Below are 15,961 nucleotides of genomic sequence, written 5' to 3' on the forward strand. Positions count from 1 at the left end.
ACGTGCAGACGAGAGACGACATGCCTACATGCGGTTTGACTATAAAATACAGCAAACATACGGAAATGGCGCGCAACACATCACAACTTCCCAAAAGAAATTTGATTGAGCAAAGTGTACATTAAAATTCATTGTTTTCATCATTCGTCATGAGTTGAGTTTTAAGAATTGTGTTAAAACAAGTTTTTGCTTGTTTATTTTGTTTTGTTTTATTTTGTTTTTAAAGTGTAAAGTAGGCCTACTTCCTGATGGAACTCACTCTTATGGAAGAAGTAAAGGTCAACATATCGAATTGGCATTGCTTGTAAGAATGAGGTTATCAACTATATTATTTCACTAATACGTCCGATAATCACCTATACCTCGTAGTAACTTAACATCATTCTTATAGAGTAGGTTGACATCATCACTTCATTTTTATCAAAGATTAAAAAGTTACTGTGAACATTTAATTGAGTCTGCTTATAATTCTCACGAATACTGCTTTGCGGTGTATATAGAAGCACGTTCGTGGTTATCCACACACTATGAGTCACGTGACAGATGTAATGGCATGCGTTAACCCCACTCCCTGTATTTCGTGTGAACAAAATCACATTACAGGCCCACCCTTCGTGACATTTACATTAAGTTTGATTGTCATCCAGTACCCTCACAATCATACGCATGTCTGCAAAACTGAAAGCAACACTACACATTTTGATGGCAGGTAATAATGACAGATAGTAATTCAAAGCAATTACTCCCAACAGTTTCATGTCATTATATTATTTTAGTCATCTGTATGTCTTCTCTATTTTGAAGATGCTGAGTCAATATCAAGTGCCTTCTTAAGTGCCTTCGTATATCAAGATCAAGAGTTTTATGAGTAGATCTATAATTGGTGTTGTATTATATTCGCATTTATATAACAGGGCCTCATCCATGTCAAGCTCTGCTTATAATTTATGGTGACGGTCCCCTGTATTGATTTCTCCTTTATTCATGCATGAATACATATGCCTTAATATGTTTTGATTCATATGTCATTACAGACCGATGTTGTTATGAAACTGACATTTCTTTTATTCATTTGTATGTTAAACTCTCCTCTTTTTTGTTGTTGCATACTCTGCATCACTTTGTTTTCATTTGTTACTGTATTTGGAGAAAGAAAATGCAGAAATAAACCAAACCAAACCAAACCAATGATATGTGTGTGTACATTAATGTGCGGATGTCACTATACACAGCCCTGTCGCCAGCTAGTATACAAGTATACACTAAGTGTCGCAGCACGGCCCCAAATGTACATGTGGATTGAGTGAATGCAGCGATCTAACACATCAGTGAAAGTTTGAGGAAAATCGGACGATCTGTTGAAAAGCTATAATTTTTTGAAATTTGGTGACGAGACCACTGGATCAGAAGACTGCTACAGATCATTACATAACGTAATTATGTAGGCCTATACTGCGATATATAGAAAGTATAAAGAAAATTCCACAAAGTACACATTCCCTGAACTTATTAGTGACATATGTCAAGGGTGTTATTCCCCCTGCTTTCTGAAAGAGGTATAGTGCTCTTTCATTATGCTAGAAAAGTGAAAAAATGTTTAATTTTCTTTACATTTTCTTTATATGGTAGTCCATGTGTGATGTCATGATCCGTAGTAGTCTTTTGATCCAGCGGTCTCGTCACGAAAACTTCGAAAATTCATAACTTTTGAACGGATTGCCCCATTTTCCTCAAACTTTCGCTGATGTATTCTACTACTATTGCTCCATCCACACAATCAATATGTATTTTGGGGTTAATTCCCCTTTAACATAAGACACATTTTAATTATACTACATGAAATACTGTATACGCATGGATACCAGAAAGTACAAAATTTGATAATATAACTGACATGACACTTTGTAGATATTGTACGTATTCAATTCAATTCACACTTTATTTTCTTTTTTTTTCAATAGAATATACAAAGTAATGTTTAAAATCGGACTTGTATTTACACAGGAAACAAAGAATAACAGCATGTGCATGTCTATGATCAGTATACAAGAAGTGGCATACATACAAACACACCTATATATAATTCTGCGAAAAAAAATATATATAGGCCTTTTGCGCGTTTTAATCAACGATTAAGGGGCATTTCAATTTCCTTTATATCAATAAACTTTTGGTGCCATAGTATTGAAGTCTCTTGGAGGCCTACTTGTAATTATATTTGGTGAGTAGGTGTGTACCTGTAACGGAGACATGATTTTGAGATAGTTCACAGAAGTCTCGAAAGCAATTGCCAAAAATGATTGATCGATCGATCAATCAATCAATCAATCAATCAATCAATCAATCAATCAATCAATCAATCAATCAATCAATCAATCAATCAATCAAAATGATACCCAGGCAATGATGGAGTGACAGTCGAAGTTTATCGTAAATTTTGGCGTAAGCTTAGCGTTTGTTTGGCAGAAACTATGAATTATAGCTTCAAAGGTTTGTAAACTTGTTTTGTCACAAAAAACAAGGAATTATAGTATTGATAGTTAAGAAAAGGGAAAGATAAGTTATCTGTTGATATCACCGGCAGATTGCTAAATGTCGATCTCGAAATGTTGAAAAACCGTGTTAGCTATAAGGGAGATAATTTTTTTATATTTTTCATCCGTCCAAGTAGACTTCGTTAAAACTGGCACATTGACAAGGCACTCCGAGCAGTAACAGAGACACATTTATGTTCTGTATAGTGAATAAAAATTTATGTGACTTCAATCATAATTCTCGATTTAAGAAAAAAGAGCTTTTGATTCATTAAATGACTTTTTAAATACTTTGAATTTTGACGTGTTGAAACAATTTGTAATAACGGTCAAACTATATCAACAGCAGGAGAACTGGTTCCTCCTGAAAATTATCATGCTCTATACACCAACAGTTTATTTTCAATACACAAATTTTTGGGCACTTTGTCCTTTGTCAAGTGACTTACAGACCGAGAGAGAACATGTTGTCCTGTATTTCATGTAAAAGAAAATGAAGAGACGTCTTTATTTCTACTGACATCAAGACCTATTGACTTTGAAATGTTGTATGAGTAATGAGAATATTGATAATGAGATTGAATCATCCGATCAATGAAATCAAGATATACAAAAGAAAATTACAAAGCAAACTTGCATAGGTTATGGTCTTTGTGGGTTGTGGATTTTTTTTCCGACACAGTGGTAAAAAGTTTGCGAATACATGTAGCTCTGAACTTTTGCATTACACACAAATAGAGGTATATGAGACAGCACTTTACTTATACAATGTTTTCTTTTATTTGTTAAATGCCAGCAGGCTTTTAAAAAAAAAAATGATGCACGGTCATAAAACGCGCACTCCACTCATGCATGGGCCTAGAAAACAAACACGCACGTTGACCTGTAGGTTTGCCATTCCTCAAAAGCGATATTTGTTCATTTTGATAAACCATATACGCTGGTCGGGACCTAAAGATAAAAATTTATATCGCTCGAGAGCATATAACAGGTGAGAAGATTTTCTCTTTCACTGTGCCTTGGAAAAAAAAAATAGATCGACGAACACAACGTCAGGATTGCTGTACTTTATCTCATCACTTAATACGTCGTTGTACCCACTGATTTGTGTGACCTAGCGCAAGAAGTCAATCTAAACATTCTTCTCTAGCTTTCACACATCCGAAAGGCATCATTATTTATAAACCTCTTGTTTTCTTCTGGTTAGTCTTCGTACCAATCGTTTCGAGATGGTGGTCGAACTCTACGTCGACATGATTTCCCAGCCATCGCGCTCTCTCGTGCTCTTCCTGAAGAACACAGACATCCCGTTCGAAGTCAAAAATGTCAAACTCTTTTCAGGTAAATATCCGCGTCTGCTCCTGAGCTTTTTTTTAATCAATATCAACCGGAGTTTTGGTGCCATGATATTCTGAAATAATTGACAAGTTTGGTTTCTTTTTTTTTCTTTCTAAAGTGAAACAGTATTATCGAATGTTGTGATTATTTTAATGACAGATTCTTTGTCTCACCCAGCCTGACTACAAATCATATTGGTCATTGGTTTGTTATGAACTACTGTATATACCAAGAGCAAGTAACCCTGTCATGCAATGTTATAGCAAGCCTTTATTTTTATTGCAACTGATTGACAAATTGCCGTACATTACTTTAAAAAAAATGTATGCCAATGATTTCTTTTGTCATAGCTACTACTAAAAAACTCATCGAATTCAGTGCTTATTTACGTCGATGTAGGACAATTTGTCAATCAGTTGCAATGAAAACAAATCAACGGAAGAATTTCATGAATTTAAGCCTTTGTTTTGGTACGATTATTTCCTGGCATTATAATAAAACAATCAAGGTGGCAAAAATTAACAGGGAAATTTTGTCTGAACCCAAATTAATACTTCGGTAAAACGACCAACACAAGGCGGGTTTTCTAATACAGTTAACTCTACCATCATTATGACCTGGTTATAACTCTGCTCGCACACAATCATAGTTACAATACTTGTATAACAAAGAGCATATTTCCGCTGACACAATACGATCAAAAGTAAAGTTAGCGCTGATTCTTGGTATGTCATTATAGGCCTATCACACCCATGTGCATATGATAATACTAAATGCACATAGCAAAAAGAACAACGCATCTATAGAATAGTACAGTGACAAAAGAGAGCGCAAAGGCACTGTGTTTGCGTGAAGTATTAATGCAAACAAAAGTGACCTTTAGGAGCTGAGCTCAACGTACAAGGGTTGTCCTTCTGTGAATAACTTGCAAGTACATACTCTTACGCCAACTTTTTTCTTTTTGTTTTATTTTTATTCCAAGTTGCAAAATTCAAATTTGTCGTTGTAAGACAATTGAGAGCCCCTTCCCCCGCTAGAGCGATAGGCCTTGAGAATGATGGAAAAACTTCCGTCACAGAATACGGAATAATTGCTCGTATGGATAAGATAACCTAAACTGGATCAATTGATTTCTTTTTCCAGATCATGGCACCTGAAATCTAATTACATGTACCACAAAGTCATAATTCAACTCAGACTATCAACCTATTTAACAGCGAGAAGATGTTAAGTCTTCTGATATTCAGCGCATTTTCGTTTCCTGAAGATGATGCCGCCTCGTTTAAATAACAGCTAACAAGAGATTAACTTCTTTCAATTCAAATGTCTCTCCTTGTCTCATTCAACGTGCAACGAGTTAAGCGAATATTTCCCTGACTCAAATAGTGATTATTAAACTAGTATGAAGCATAAAGTGGATAAGATTTAGAGATAACAGAAAATCTTGGGTTCCAATCTAGCCAGGTGCAAAAGTCCTAAGACGAAAGATGACATTCGCGATATCGCTCTTGAAAGTATTCTAAGCTGAATTTAACCTTGGTGTACATGTGGATTTTATATTGCTTGAATTACAAATTCATGAAACATGAATGGGAGCAATATTGATGGTGGAAATCATTAGCATTATACTGTGACTTAGTAATGGCTATTTAATTCCTGCGATTTTCATAATCCCATCCGTGCTTTCTGATGATACGTTTTTCCTTTCAGGAGAGCACAAGACGCCTGAATTCGCCAAGATAACTCAACTTCAGACCGTTCCTGCCATAAAGGATGGAGACTTTAGTATGGCAGAAACGTAAGCCTATATATATATGTCCCAATTCCTATGATGAGTGTCATGCACTGTAGTAGATAGATGTGTTCTAACCTCACATGCAACCACTCAACATGAGTAAACGTCAGTGTGTGATGATGTGGTATAGATTCGTCATTCATTTGAGTACTTCATTCTCGATTTCAAGAAACCTTTTCGCCATCTTCACTCTAATTCAGTGGCAGTTTCCGTAAATATGGAATAATCGGAGTGATAGTAAGATGCACTATTTGCTTATCGTTTCAGAGCAAAATCAGAAGAAAAAAAATAGCTTTTAAGTTTGAGTCCAGTCAAGATTTCGAACTAAATACACTCATCGTATTTGGTATCCTAAAAAACAAATGTTTCTTTCTCTGTCTATATAGTGTGGCCTGTATTCACTGCTGTTTTTTCCTAGTCTTTGCACATTTTTTTATCTTTAGTCAGTGCTGTTTTGCTGATACAATTTGTTTTTGCTGTCTTCTCTTATCTTTATTTCGGCCCTTCTTGTTATCGCTTCCTATATGTGTCACTTCATTTTGAAAGGTTACAAAATTTCAATACCATACGCATTTTACCACGATGACTAAATTTCTTTTTCATACTTTGATTCGTATTCTGTTAGACGTTTCTAGGATACTGTATTAGGATATCAATGGTAAATAAGGAAGACTTAAGGGAACCCTTATATCTTGCACAGTCGATTACACTATGACATCCCATGTTTGACCGATATTTACTCTGAAATGGAGAGCAGTTAAAGTTGCGAAATCATTGACAAAAAAAAAGTTTTAGAAGTACTCATATGTACAAATGGGATGGGGGATAGACATTACTTTGTGTCATTTACATATCTTATTTGACTGACATCATAATTTTCTCAACAAATATTAAACCGTAAAATTCCACGATTGTTTTGTAAACACCTTCTTGATTTAATGCATAATGAAATTTGAAAATTTGATATTTCATTTTTATATTTCTTTAATCTTCTTATCAACGTCAACAGAATTGATACTTTTTTTTTTTAGAAATCAACGATTCGATGTTTTTGTTCTCCCTGCAATACACCTATAACTTCATCTTACATCTTTTATACTCCCTTTATGTTGCAAGAATCGCCATCATTCGCTACTTGACGACCAAGTACGCCGACAAAGTGGCGGATCACTGGTACCCAAAAGATCTCGAGAAAAGGGCACGTGCAGACGAATATTTGTCCTTCCACCATTCGGGAACCAGGGGTGGTTGCATGGATATATTTTATAGTGAGGTACGTGAAACACTCTGATTAGCTAGTTACGGTCTCGTACACGTTTTCATTATGATATTTGCAATGCACTGCAGATCATTTTGCATGCATGTCTATGTAATATATCAATGTCATTCGTTCGTTCATTCTGAATTGTTGTTTTATATATTTCAGTCTAGCCATTCACTAAAATTTTGTTCGTCTGCTCAGCAGTCCGTTTATGCGTCCATTTATCCATTCAGCCAACCTTTGGTAACAAACAGGTTGAGGTGACACAGACCTAGAAAAACCTTTACATAACCTTAAACGAGAAATGCAAATGTCGCAAACGAGGTCAAAGAAGATGTCGTTCGTTGAGATCAATGTCCTACGTCTATCTAACGTGCATCACGTCCTTATAGTTGGCTTTATTCAACTTCAACTTCAACTTCAACTTCTGTTATAATACCACGTAAATAGAGTAAAATTAGACGACCATAATTATGTAATAATTGAAGTTTCGTTAAGATGAAAATTTCCATTAAGATTTACTCAATAGATTCTTACTGGGCTGAGCTGACAATCTAAAGCAAGAGAGTTATGAAATTTCAAACTTCCTCGTGTTTCCACGAAGCAGTGATGTTGGGAGCTGTAAACCTTGCAGATCAAAGGACACGTCGTCATGTCACAAAGGTTCCATTAAAATGTATTTTAGTTTGTACAAATCGATAGGAAAATTGTGAAGTAGTGATGGCATAGCTAGCCCCTACTAATTTTCGAATGAGAATATGACCAATCATAATCATTCTGTGAAAACACGTCAAACTTTAAAATCCGATATAACTCTTTATATATTGTCCTATTTAAATGACACTTACCCCTTAATTGTTCATATTTATTTACCAAATCTCACCTGTCGACCTGATGGTAGACCTAAACGGTTATAACTCACAGCCGCTGGATGCATGTAGGAACTATGTTATTGTTCGATTTTGTATTCATGGAGGGGTTCTTATACCATGTACCAATTCAGACTTTTGTACAATCTGTTTTCTTTGAGGGAAGACTGTGTCGGGGTAAATAATTTAGAGATTCCCACCCATGATTTGGGGGGATAATAGTACGGCAACCCTTTGTCGGCATGGAATGTTGTTTGTCCTGTGTTCAATGGATGTGAGTCAACCGTGGCAGTCTCACCCGATGCCTTCCTCTTTTCCCGCGTCCTGTCTAACAAAGAGGAAATATTTGACGTGTGCTCTATTCTCCCAACCTTGCAAAAGGACAAGGACACTATACCGTGATTGTCTACACTTATGAGATCGTCTGCACGCATATCCATTTGAGTTCAAAAGTGTCGGAAACAACTGCACTGTATATATATTTTTTACATGTTGTGCCAAACCAGACGAGGAATTGTAGTCTGTTAGTATTTATTGTATTACGAACACAACGACTGCCATCTAAAAGGTCATATCAGACCAGATGCGGAATATCCTAGTCGGCGCAAACCTCCTTATAAAAGCAGTCACAGTCATGCGCGCTATATCCCGTGGTTGAAAGAGCATCTATGCAGCTATTCGTTATGACTTTGTTTTGAATGATTACAATCGCTGAATGAATTTAATACCATTGATTCTCACATATAAATAAAGACAAATCTGTTATTATCCTTTTAATGATACATAACTTTATAAAACTTGCCACCCAAGTTTCATTTTTCGTTTGGCAACAAAGCCCATAGGAGTATCATTCATAATCAATGTGTTGTATGTGTTGTATGTGTGTACGCCCTCGCGCCTGCACTTAAAATGTTGCGTTTGCGATCGCTTTTCAATATTTTTATTTTTCTTCTTGATCCTGTGCAGGTCCTTCTCCCATTTTACACTGGCAAGACAGCGTCGGAAGAGCGGATCCAGCGGGACTTGGACAAACTGAAAACACAGCTCGACAAACTAGAGAGGGCGTTCCTGAAGGATAATAAATTCCTCCTTGGCGATGAGATCTCCATTGCAGACGTCCTCGCTGTCCCAGAGGTATGGAACTCACAGAGGCTTATGGAAACTCATCGCCATCATCAATTCTATCCTAATTTGACATGATTTTTTTCGCTATATGCATTTAATGTGTCTTGACAGAAATTAATATTAGGGGAGACCAAGCTTCATTACTTTTTTTCTTTCATTTTAGGTTATACTGTTTGCAATCAAAGGCAGCATTTCACTCGCTGGGTGCATGATGCTACGACATTCATGATATATATTAGTTAGATATTGCTACGAAAGAAATGTCTATCTTTTTCAAAGCAAGGTGATTTTCACTAAAAAGAAATCACGTTCTAAATAATTTAATAGTAATGCATTATTCGGGATATCGCTATGCCGTTATATAGCGATTACCACACAATGGAAGTCATGTTTTTCACATCAAACATTCGAATTCACATCACATGCTCTATCATGGTATGACTATGCTGATCGAGTTCACTAGGCTGATGCCTTCTTTTTTTTTTTTGATACTTTCTTCTCAGACAACCTCTCATAGAATATCATATATTAGTTCGTTTCTCTGGGGTCAGCAGTCAAACATCGGTGTAGATACGTTGTCCGCTATTATGGAATTAGCATTCAAATTCACGATCATTTAACAAATAATTATGAAACTTTATGTAAGACAGTTTGTAATCTTCCTTCATGAATTCAATACGTTATCATGTTTCCTTCGATTTTCAGATAACCCAGTGCCTGACAAGTGATCGTGACGTCACAGAGGGTCGCCCAAAATTAAAGGCCTACGTCGAACGCGTGAAGGAGCGACTCAATCCACTGTATGACGAAGTCCACGTCCCGCTGTTTGAATGGAAGGATACACTGAAAAAATAGACAGTCAGAATGTCAATTTTTGGTGGGCCAAGATTGGGATAAAATATATAATGATGATCTATTTTATATCCATTCCTTGTACGTATATACTGTACATAAATTAGTTTAGCGTCATTCTTTGAACTCTCCCTTTCGAGGGACCTATATAACCAGCTTGGCACCACACTCGTATTCAAAAGGCCGGAAGAAAGTCTTGTTAAAAGCAACAACAGAAAGAGCAGCAACAAAAGCAACAACAACAACAACAAACACAACAACAAGAGCAATATCAACAACAACAACTTGCCATTCAATTATTTTGCACATTTATATTTCGTGTGAATTCTCATTCTTCTATCAGACGCAGTAACTTAGGCTGCTGTTACGTAGTCAGATCCTGGAGTCAAACTTAACAGGAGAATAGTGGTTTTTTTTCAAGAAGTCTTTGTCGTTCTCCAAAACCCGAAATCGTCCATTAAAAGTAAAGTCGTCCGATTTACAAAGATTCCTGACGTGTCTCCAACCGCGAGTTCTGTTAATGAGGTGAAAAGAGAAATTTTCTCTTTCTCCCAGGTTCAATAAATTGAATGACCACTTCAATTGATGGGAAATATTGTTAGAGTAAAATATGTGATTTTGAGAGTGAAATAGAGAGTTTTGTGTAATGATAATGATGATGATGATGATGATGATGATGATAATAGTAATAATAATAATAATAATAATAACAATAATGATAATAATAATAATAACAATAATAATAATAACGCAATACATTATAGGCGCTTAATACAGATGTTTCTCAGCGCACAATATAGTGAACGTCTATATCATCAAATTCTTGATCATAATGTCATTATTGACTGATGACTCAGGCTGTTTCTCTTACAAAAACGGAAGAAACCATAAGTATTAAAAAATAGTTCCGAACTCAAGTCTTGCATCAATTTCTAACCCACAATCCACACCAGGATCTGCATTTGCACCGGTAATAAATATAGTTTTGGGACTAAACTCATGTTAAATATTATCTCTCGCCCCCCCCCCCCTGCCCTTCCCTCTCTTCCTGTGTAAGATGTATGATGAGAATAATAAATGCCATGTATATCCTTCCGTGAATTTCTGGTTGAGTGTTTCATTGTATTTCATGGGACGTTGTCTGAAACTAAACTTCACAAGGCACAGGTTGACAGCACCTCCTTGACAGAATACGACCTGAAAATATGTTCTTCTTCTTCTTCTTCACGGTCCAGTCAAAACGAAAGATTGAATTACAGATATAAATGAAAGCTGAGAGCCTGAGTGGCGCTCGCTAACCTTTCTCTCTCTCTCTTTCACCGTTGATTTCTTCTCAGATGTTTTTCGCCAAAGTTATTTGATGAATCTGAAGTTTGCTGTTTTGGAAATAAAGACTCTATATATGCTATGATCCTGTCAAATATCGCGTGCCCCGACACACACATTGAATGGTAATATCCCAATCAGACATACACGCACACACACAATTACATTAATACACATCAATAACAGATGATCGCTTTCACTTGTCATCTGAAGATGTAAAACCCAAAGCTATTTATTTTTGGACTATTATTCTGGTGTGAGTACTTTCTTCTTCTTCTTTTTTTAATGGCAACCATTTCTTTGGTTGTTTTATAATCAATTATTGTGGAGCAACATGATAAGGTGCTATTTTGTCATAATCATTTCAGTGAAAGTGTCGTGAACATCATTGACGTATATTCAGGAGTGGAGAACTATTTGATAATTATGGAACCACACCAAATCAGACTGCAAGTATGTCATTTTTGCAACGTCTGATTTGACATCAGTCCCGCATTGACATCTCCTCAACACACTATCACCAAAGTACAGCTGCAATAACTTTGCCCGGTCATTTCTAAAATTAATGTTTGCTAAACTTCACAACAAACTGACTCACACGACACCATCGGTGATGAAAGATGGGAAGAACAGTATCTATAAATGAATCAATTGCTCGCTATTTTTTGTATCTTCGTTTGCAAGGGTTTTTATTTTCAGTACTGTATGAGCTTTTCGGTGTTATACCACTACTCGAACGAATGTCAAGTTGCGTCGAATACCTCTTCGGGATCACCGTGTGAAATACCATCAAGTATGTTATTGTATTAAAGATATGAGGCTGTACCCAAATTATGTATACTATAACTTGTGTAGCTGGATATGGACTATCCAGCTATCTTCTCAGATGGAAAATGAACAAACAAACAAACAAACAAACAAACAAACAAACTTCCTAATCTTTGCCGAGTATGTGTGGTGACATCCATAACATGTATACTGTGAGTGACTACAAAAGAAAAGAAACGGATATACTATTAAACTGCAGTGATATGATACAGCGTGTGGAACCAAGACTAATCGTTCTTACTTTTGGAAAGTCACGTATCCTTTCTTGGATCTTCTTCGGTTCTTCCACACACTGCAATTACGTAATCAATGCAAGTAAAAAAATACAAAAGCATGTAAGGGCAAACAGTCAAACCTGGGAATGTTGCCGAGTATGTGTGGTGACATCCATAACATGTATACTGTGAGTGACTACAAAAGAAAAGAAACGGATATACTATTAAACTGCAGTGATATGATACAGCGTGTGGAACCAAGACTAATCGTTCTTACTTTTGGAAAGTCACGTATCCTTTCTCGGATCTTCTTCGGTTCTTCCACGCACTGCAATTACGTAATCAATGCAAGTAAAAAAATACAAAAGCACGTAAGGGCAAACAGTCAAACCTGGGAATGTTACGTAATATTGTACTACCTCGATGACAATAGGCGTTCTCACAGGCTTTTATTCTGGCACAAAGGCATCCATGGCGTCCCCTTCTTCCTAAACATTTGAGAATTTTGTCTAGTCATTGTATGTTTGTACCTCGGCTAAGGCCAACTCCTGTCATCAGTCCTTAGCCAAAAACACCTTCTTCTTCTTGTTCTTCTTCTTTTTGAAGTTGCTATGTATTTGCTGAGAGGGCATCAGCAACTTGTTGACAATGACAATACTCCTGAGTACTTTCCCTGACGATGGTGGAAACGGACCGTAAATTGATTTGGATGAAAAGACAAGTCACTCAATGCCAAGTCTCCAATGCTGTACACCAATCAAGGGAAATTTACCCCAGACCCTAATATAATATATAGGGCCTACTCATAGAGAATCTACAATGTTTATTCACATAACATTGTGGCTCGATGCATGCAGAAATATTAGAAGAACACAAAGTGTCAGGAAAACGGGACCATTCCTTCAGACTGAGTGATGAATTTTCAGTTGCACGTGACTGCATCTTTGGACAAGAAAGCTCCGAATAGCTGTGACGTCACAGCTGAGGAGCATACTGAGTATTATGCAGAGAATGTACAGATGATTCCACATGTTTTAATTTTCTCTGTGTAGTAAATATTGTTACATACGTCAGCAGAATGCAGGAGAAATAATAACATTACCCATAACGTTTGACAGACGCTTGGTCGCTCGGAGTATAACCAGGCAGCAAAATCTCGTAAACTCAAACATGTGACCTGAAATGACCTTTGACCTTCGCAGACAATTTTGGTACAGCACTTCAACCCGGAGATCCTCTTAGTTTAAAATACCCAAATTTGGCTGTACATGTAATTATATTAATGGTTAGAATGTTATTTGTCAAGAGAGAATCCGTTACAAAGCTGCCAAATCTGAGCTTCTATTTTCTTCTAAGCAGTAAACTTTATTTTGCCATTAAATCTCAATATGGAAATCACACCAAAGTCATCGAAATTCAAGGGAATGCATAGTTTATTCACCCTATATTTCACTGTCATTGAATCTGGTTAAATCATACCTTCATGGATATAAACTGTCAATCTGTATAAAAAGTTGTAATTCAAGAATGCTACTAAGTATCATTATTTTACCGTAAAATTTTGATTGCATCTGGCTTTTCCGATCCACATGCCGCATTGCTGTTGCAGATCTTAATCTATTCCTTAGCTGAAACACAAACACGGCTTCAGGAAGGTGATCACCTTCCCGATGGCTTCGGCAGTACGTGTACGAGACTGATGAAAACGGTGACGTGGAGATGCGAACTCATTTTATTTTTACAACAGGGAGAGAACGTCGACGCCCTGGTCGTTGCACTTTGCCACTTTGCAAGGCAGTTGAAAGTTATGTGACTTTGTACGACGAGGAGCTATGTATTAGAATGTCAAGTAAATTATGAGGTCCCTCATCTCTCTCAAACTGTCAATTTCCATCTATGCGTTACGAGCGACTAACAATCTTATCCAGTTTGCAACTGTCAGTGGGTTTTTTTTCCCTGCCATTTCGTTTCCCCTGAGACCATGTACACGGGTCGTACAGCAAATTCATCATTGGTATTCTCGTCATGTCTTGAATTGTTGTCGAAAGGAGTTGAAAAAAAAATGCAGTTATCGGATTAGTCTAGAAACTGGAACAAACACAGAAGGGAAGAGAACAAAAGCAAAACCAAAATAACGCAACACAAGACCCGGAACAGTTCAAAGGTGATATCTAGGACCTACTACAAGATCACACTGAAGAAAGAATTCATGAAATGCCTTGCAACTATATATAACAAATTAATTCCAATGAATGATGTCTACGGCGAATGATTGAAATCAAGTATTTTTTTTTTCTTTTTTTCTTTTTTTAAGGAGGAGGGAGATTCCACACAGTACTGCTTTTTTTCCGGACTGGTGCATAAAGTGAAAAAAAAAAGTGTTGTATAGCTCGGAACTCAACTTTACTCAACTGTTTTAATTTTCCTAACTTATTCGGTCACAAAACGTTCACAGGGACAAGAAGGACAGATGATAACTTATCTTGTCCAAGGGAATGTACCCTGGCAGGATTCGAACCAGAAACACACACGGGCAAGATCCAGAAGATATTCCACTAGACCATATATACTCACAATATAGGACCTACACCCATATCTATCTGCCGACATGATATCAGGGAGGTGAATTTCGTTGCTCGTTTTGTTTATGATCAGCAACAGAACTTGTTGCTGTTAGACGCTGCTACTGTTTTTATGTTCGTTTGCTGTTATATTCCTTCCACCGAGTTTTTTTTTTTTCTCTTTTTTTCGCACAGTCATGCTATCGAGGGACGTGCGTGAATGCTTGACTCCTTCAATCCTTGTATTTGACCTGTTGAAGATTTGCGAGTGATACGAGCTGGTAGTCTTGGTTTCAGGCAACAACTGACCCATATTCAGTCATCCTGGTCTACGATGCACAGAATGGTTATTTCCTTACTGACTCTTATACCTCCGTATTCATCACCTTGCTATATCATTTATTTAGAGTATAAAGTGTATATGAAATCGGCATGTGCTATAGGAACACCGTTCATAATGCTTTGCACTTTTAATTCAATAAGTGCGATAAAATGAACGAATTCTCACTCAGCTCCACTAAACAATCTTATGTTGAAACTCGTAATCCCCGAAGTATTGATATACAATTCAAGAAATCAATCACACACACACACACACACACACACACACACACACACACATACACACACACACACACACACACACACACACATATATATATATATATATATATATATATATATATATGTGTGTGTGTGTGTGTGTGTGTGTGTGTGTGTGTGTGTACTTTCCATATTTTCAGCAGCTGTGTCGCGAGTATGTGTGCAACTCAACATAAACTGATAAGAAAACCGCACAAACTGTTACAGGGTTTTTAAATTTGGACGAACTTCATATATTTTTTTGATTTTGTATTAGACACTTTCATGATAGAGAGATATCTACCACACGTATGCAAGAACAAGCTGATGAGGTACTGTATTCGCCCTACAGAGCTCCCCAAATGCTCACATATTCTTATTCATTTCTTGTTTTGTTTTTGTAGAAGCCTTATCATCATATTTGTTCAGAACTCCAATAATTTACCGAATTAATTTCAGACCTTTTTTTCTTTTTTTCTTTTTTTGAGCGAAAGCTATAATGGGAAAGATCTGAGGCGACGACATTATCGCACTGTCGTCACATATCAATACAAATGTTCTTTCGCGTTTTGTTTGTAGACGCTCCATTCATCCAAGCAACTCGATTACGGAGTGAAGGTCTTTTTTAGAAAAACTATACACCAGGGTAGTGGAAGCCTTACAGTAGGCTGGATA

The 15,961-nt window shown here is 36.7% G+C and overlaps 1 protein-coding gene across 2 annotated transcripts; it reads left to right on the top strand.

Annotated features, from left to right (window-relative positions):
• Nucleotides 1-3,393: 3,393 nt before the first annotated feature.
• Nucleotides 3,394-10,782, top strand: LOC139729687 (glutathione S-transferase theta-1-like). Of its 2 annotated transcripts, none has more exons than XM_071640617.1 (6): nt 3,394-3,419; nt 3,742-3,875; nt 5,583-5,670; nt 6,784-6,940; nt 8,764-8,931; nt 9,628-10,782. In XM_071640617.1, exons 2-6 carry the CDS (start codon nt 3,764-3,766, stop codon nt 9,775-9,777), a joined length of 675 nt encoding a protein of 224 aa, XP_071496718.1. In that variant the 5' UTR covers nt 3,394-3,419; nt 3,742-3,763; the 3' UTR covers nt 9,778-10,782. The 2 variants fall into 2 exon arrangements, with proteins under 2 accessions (XP_071496718.1, XP_071496717.1); XM_071640616.1 differs by lacking the exon at nt 3,394-3,419 and adding an exon at nt 3,476-3,525.
• The last annotated feature ends 5,179 nt before the right edge of the window (nt 10,783-15,961 follow it).

Source organism: Diadema antillarum, unplaced genomic scaffold (assembly GCF_040938485.1).
Source record: "Diadema antillarum isolate AM-2024a unplaced genomic scaffold, OU_Dant_1.0 seq00000250_RagTag, whole genome shotgun sequence".
NCBI classification, from domain to species: Eukaryota; Metazoa; Echinodermata; class Echinoidea; order Diadematoida; family Diadematidae; genus Diadema; species Diadema antillarum.

Excerpts from the sequence above, each read along its gene's own strand:
- LOC139729687 (XM_071640617.1), top strand. The coding sequence starts at position 3,764 with ATGGTGGTCGAACTCTACGTCGACATGATTTCCCAGCCATCGCGCTCT. Across the intron at positions 3,876-5,582 it reads AAATGTCAAACTCTTTTCAG|GAGAGCACAAGACGCCTGAA; the intron begins GTAAATATCCGC and ends TTTTCCTTTCAG. Across the intron at positions 5,671-6,783 it reads GACTTTAGTATGGCAGAAAC|AATCGCCATCATTCGCTACT; the intron begins GTAAGCCTATAT and ends TTATGTTGCAAG.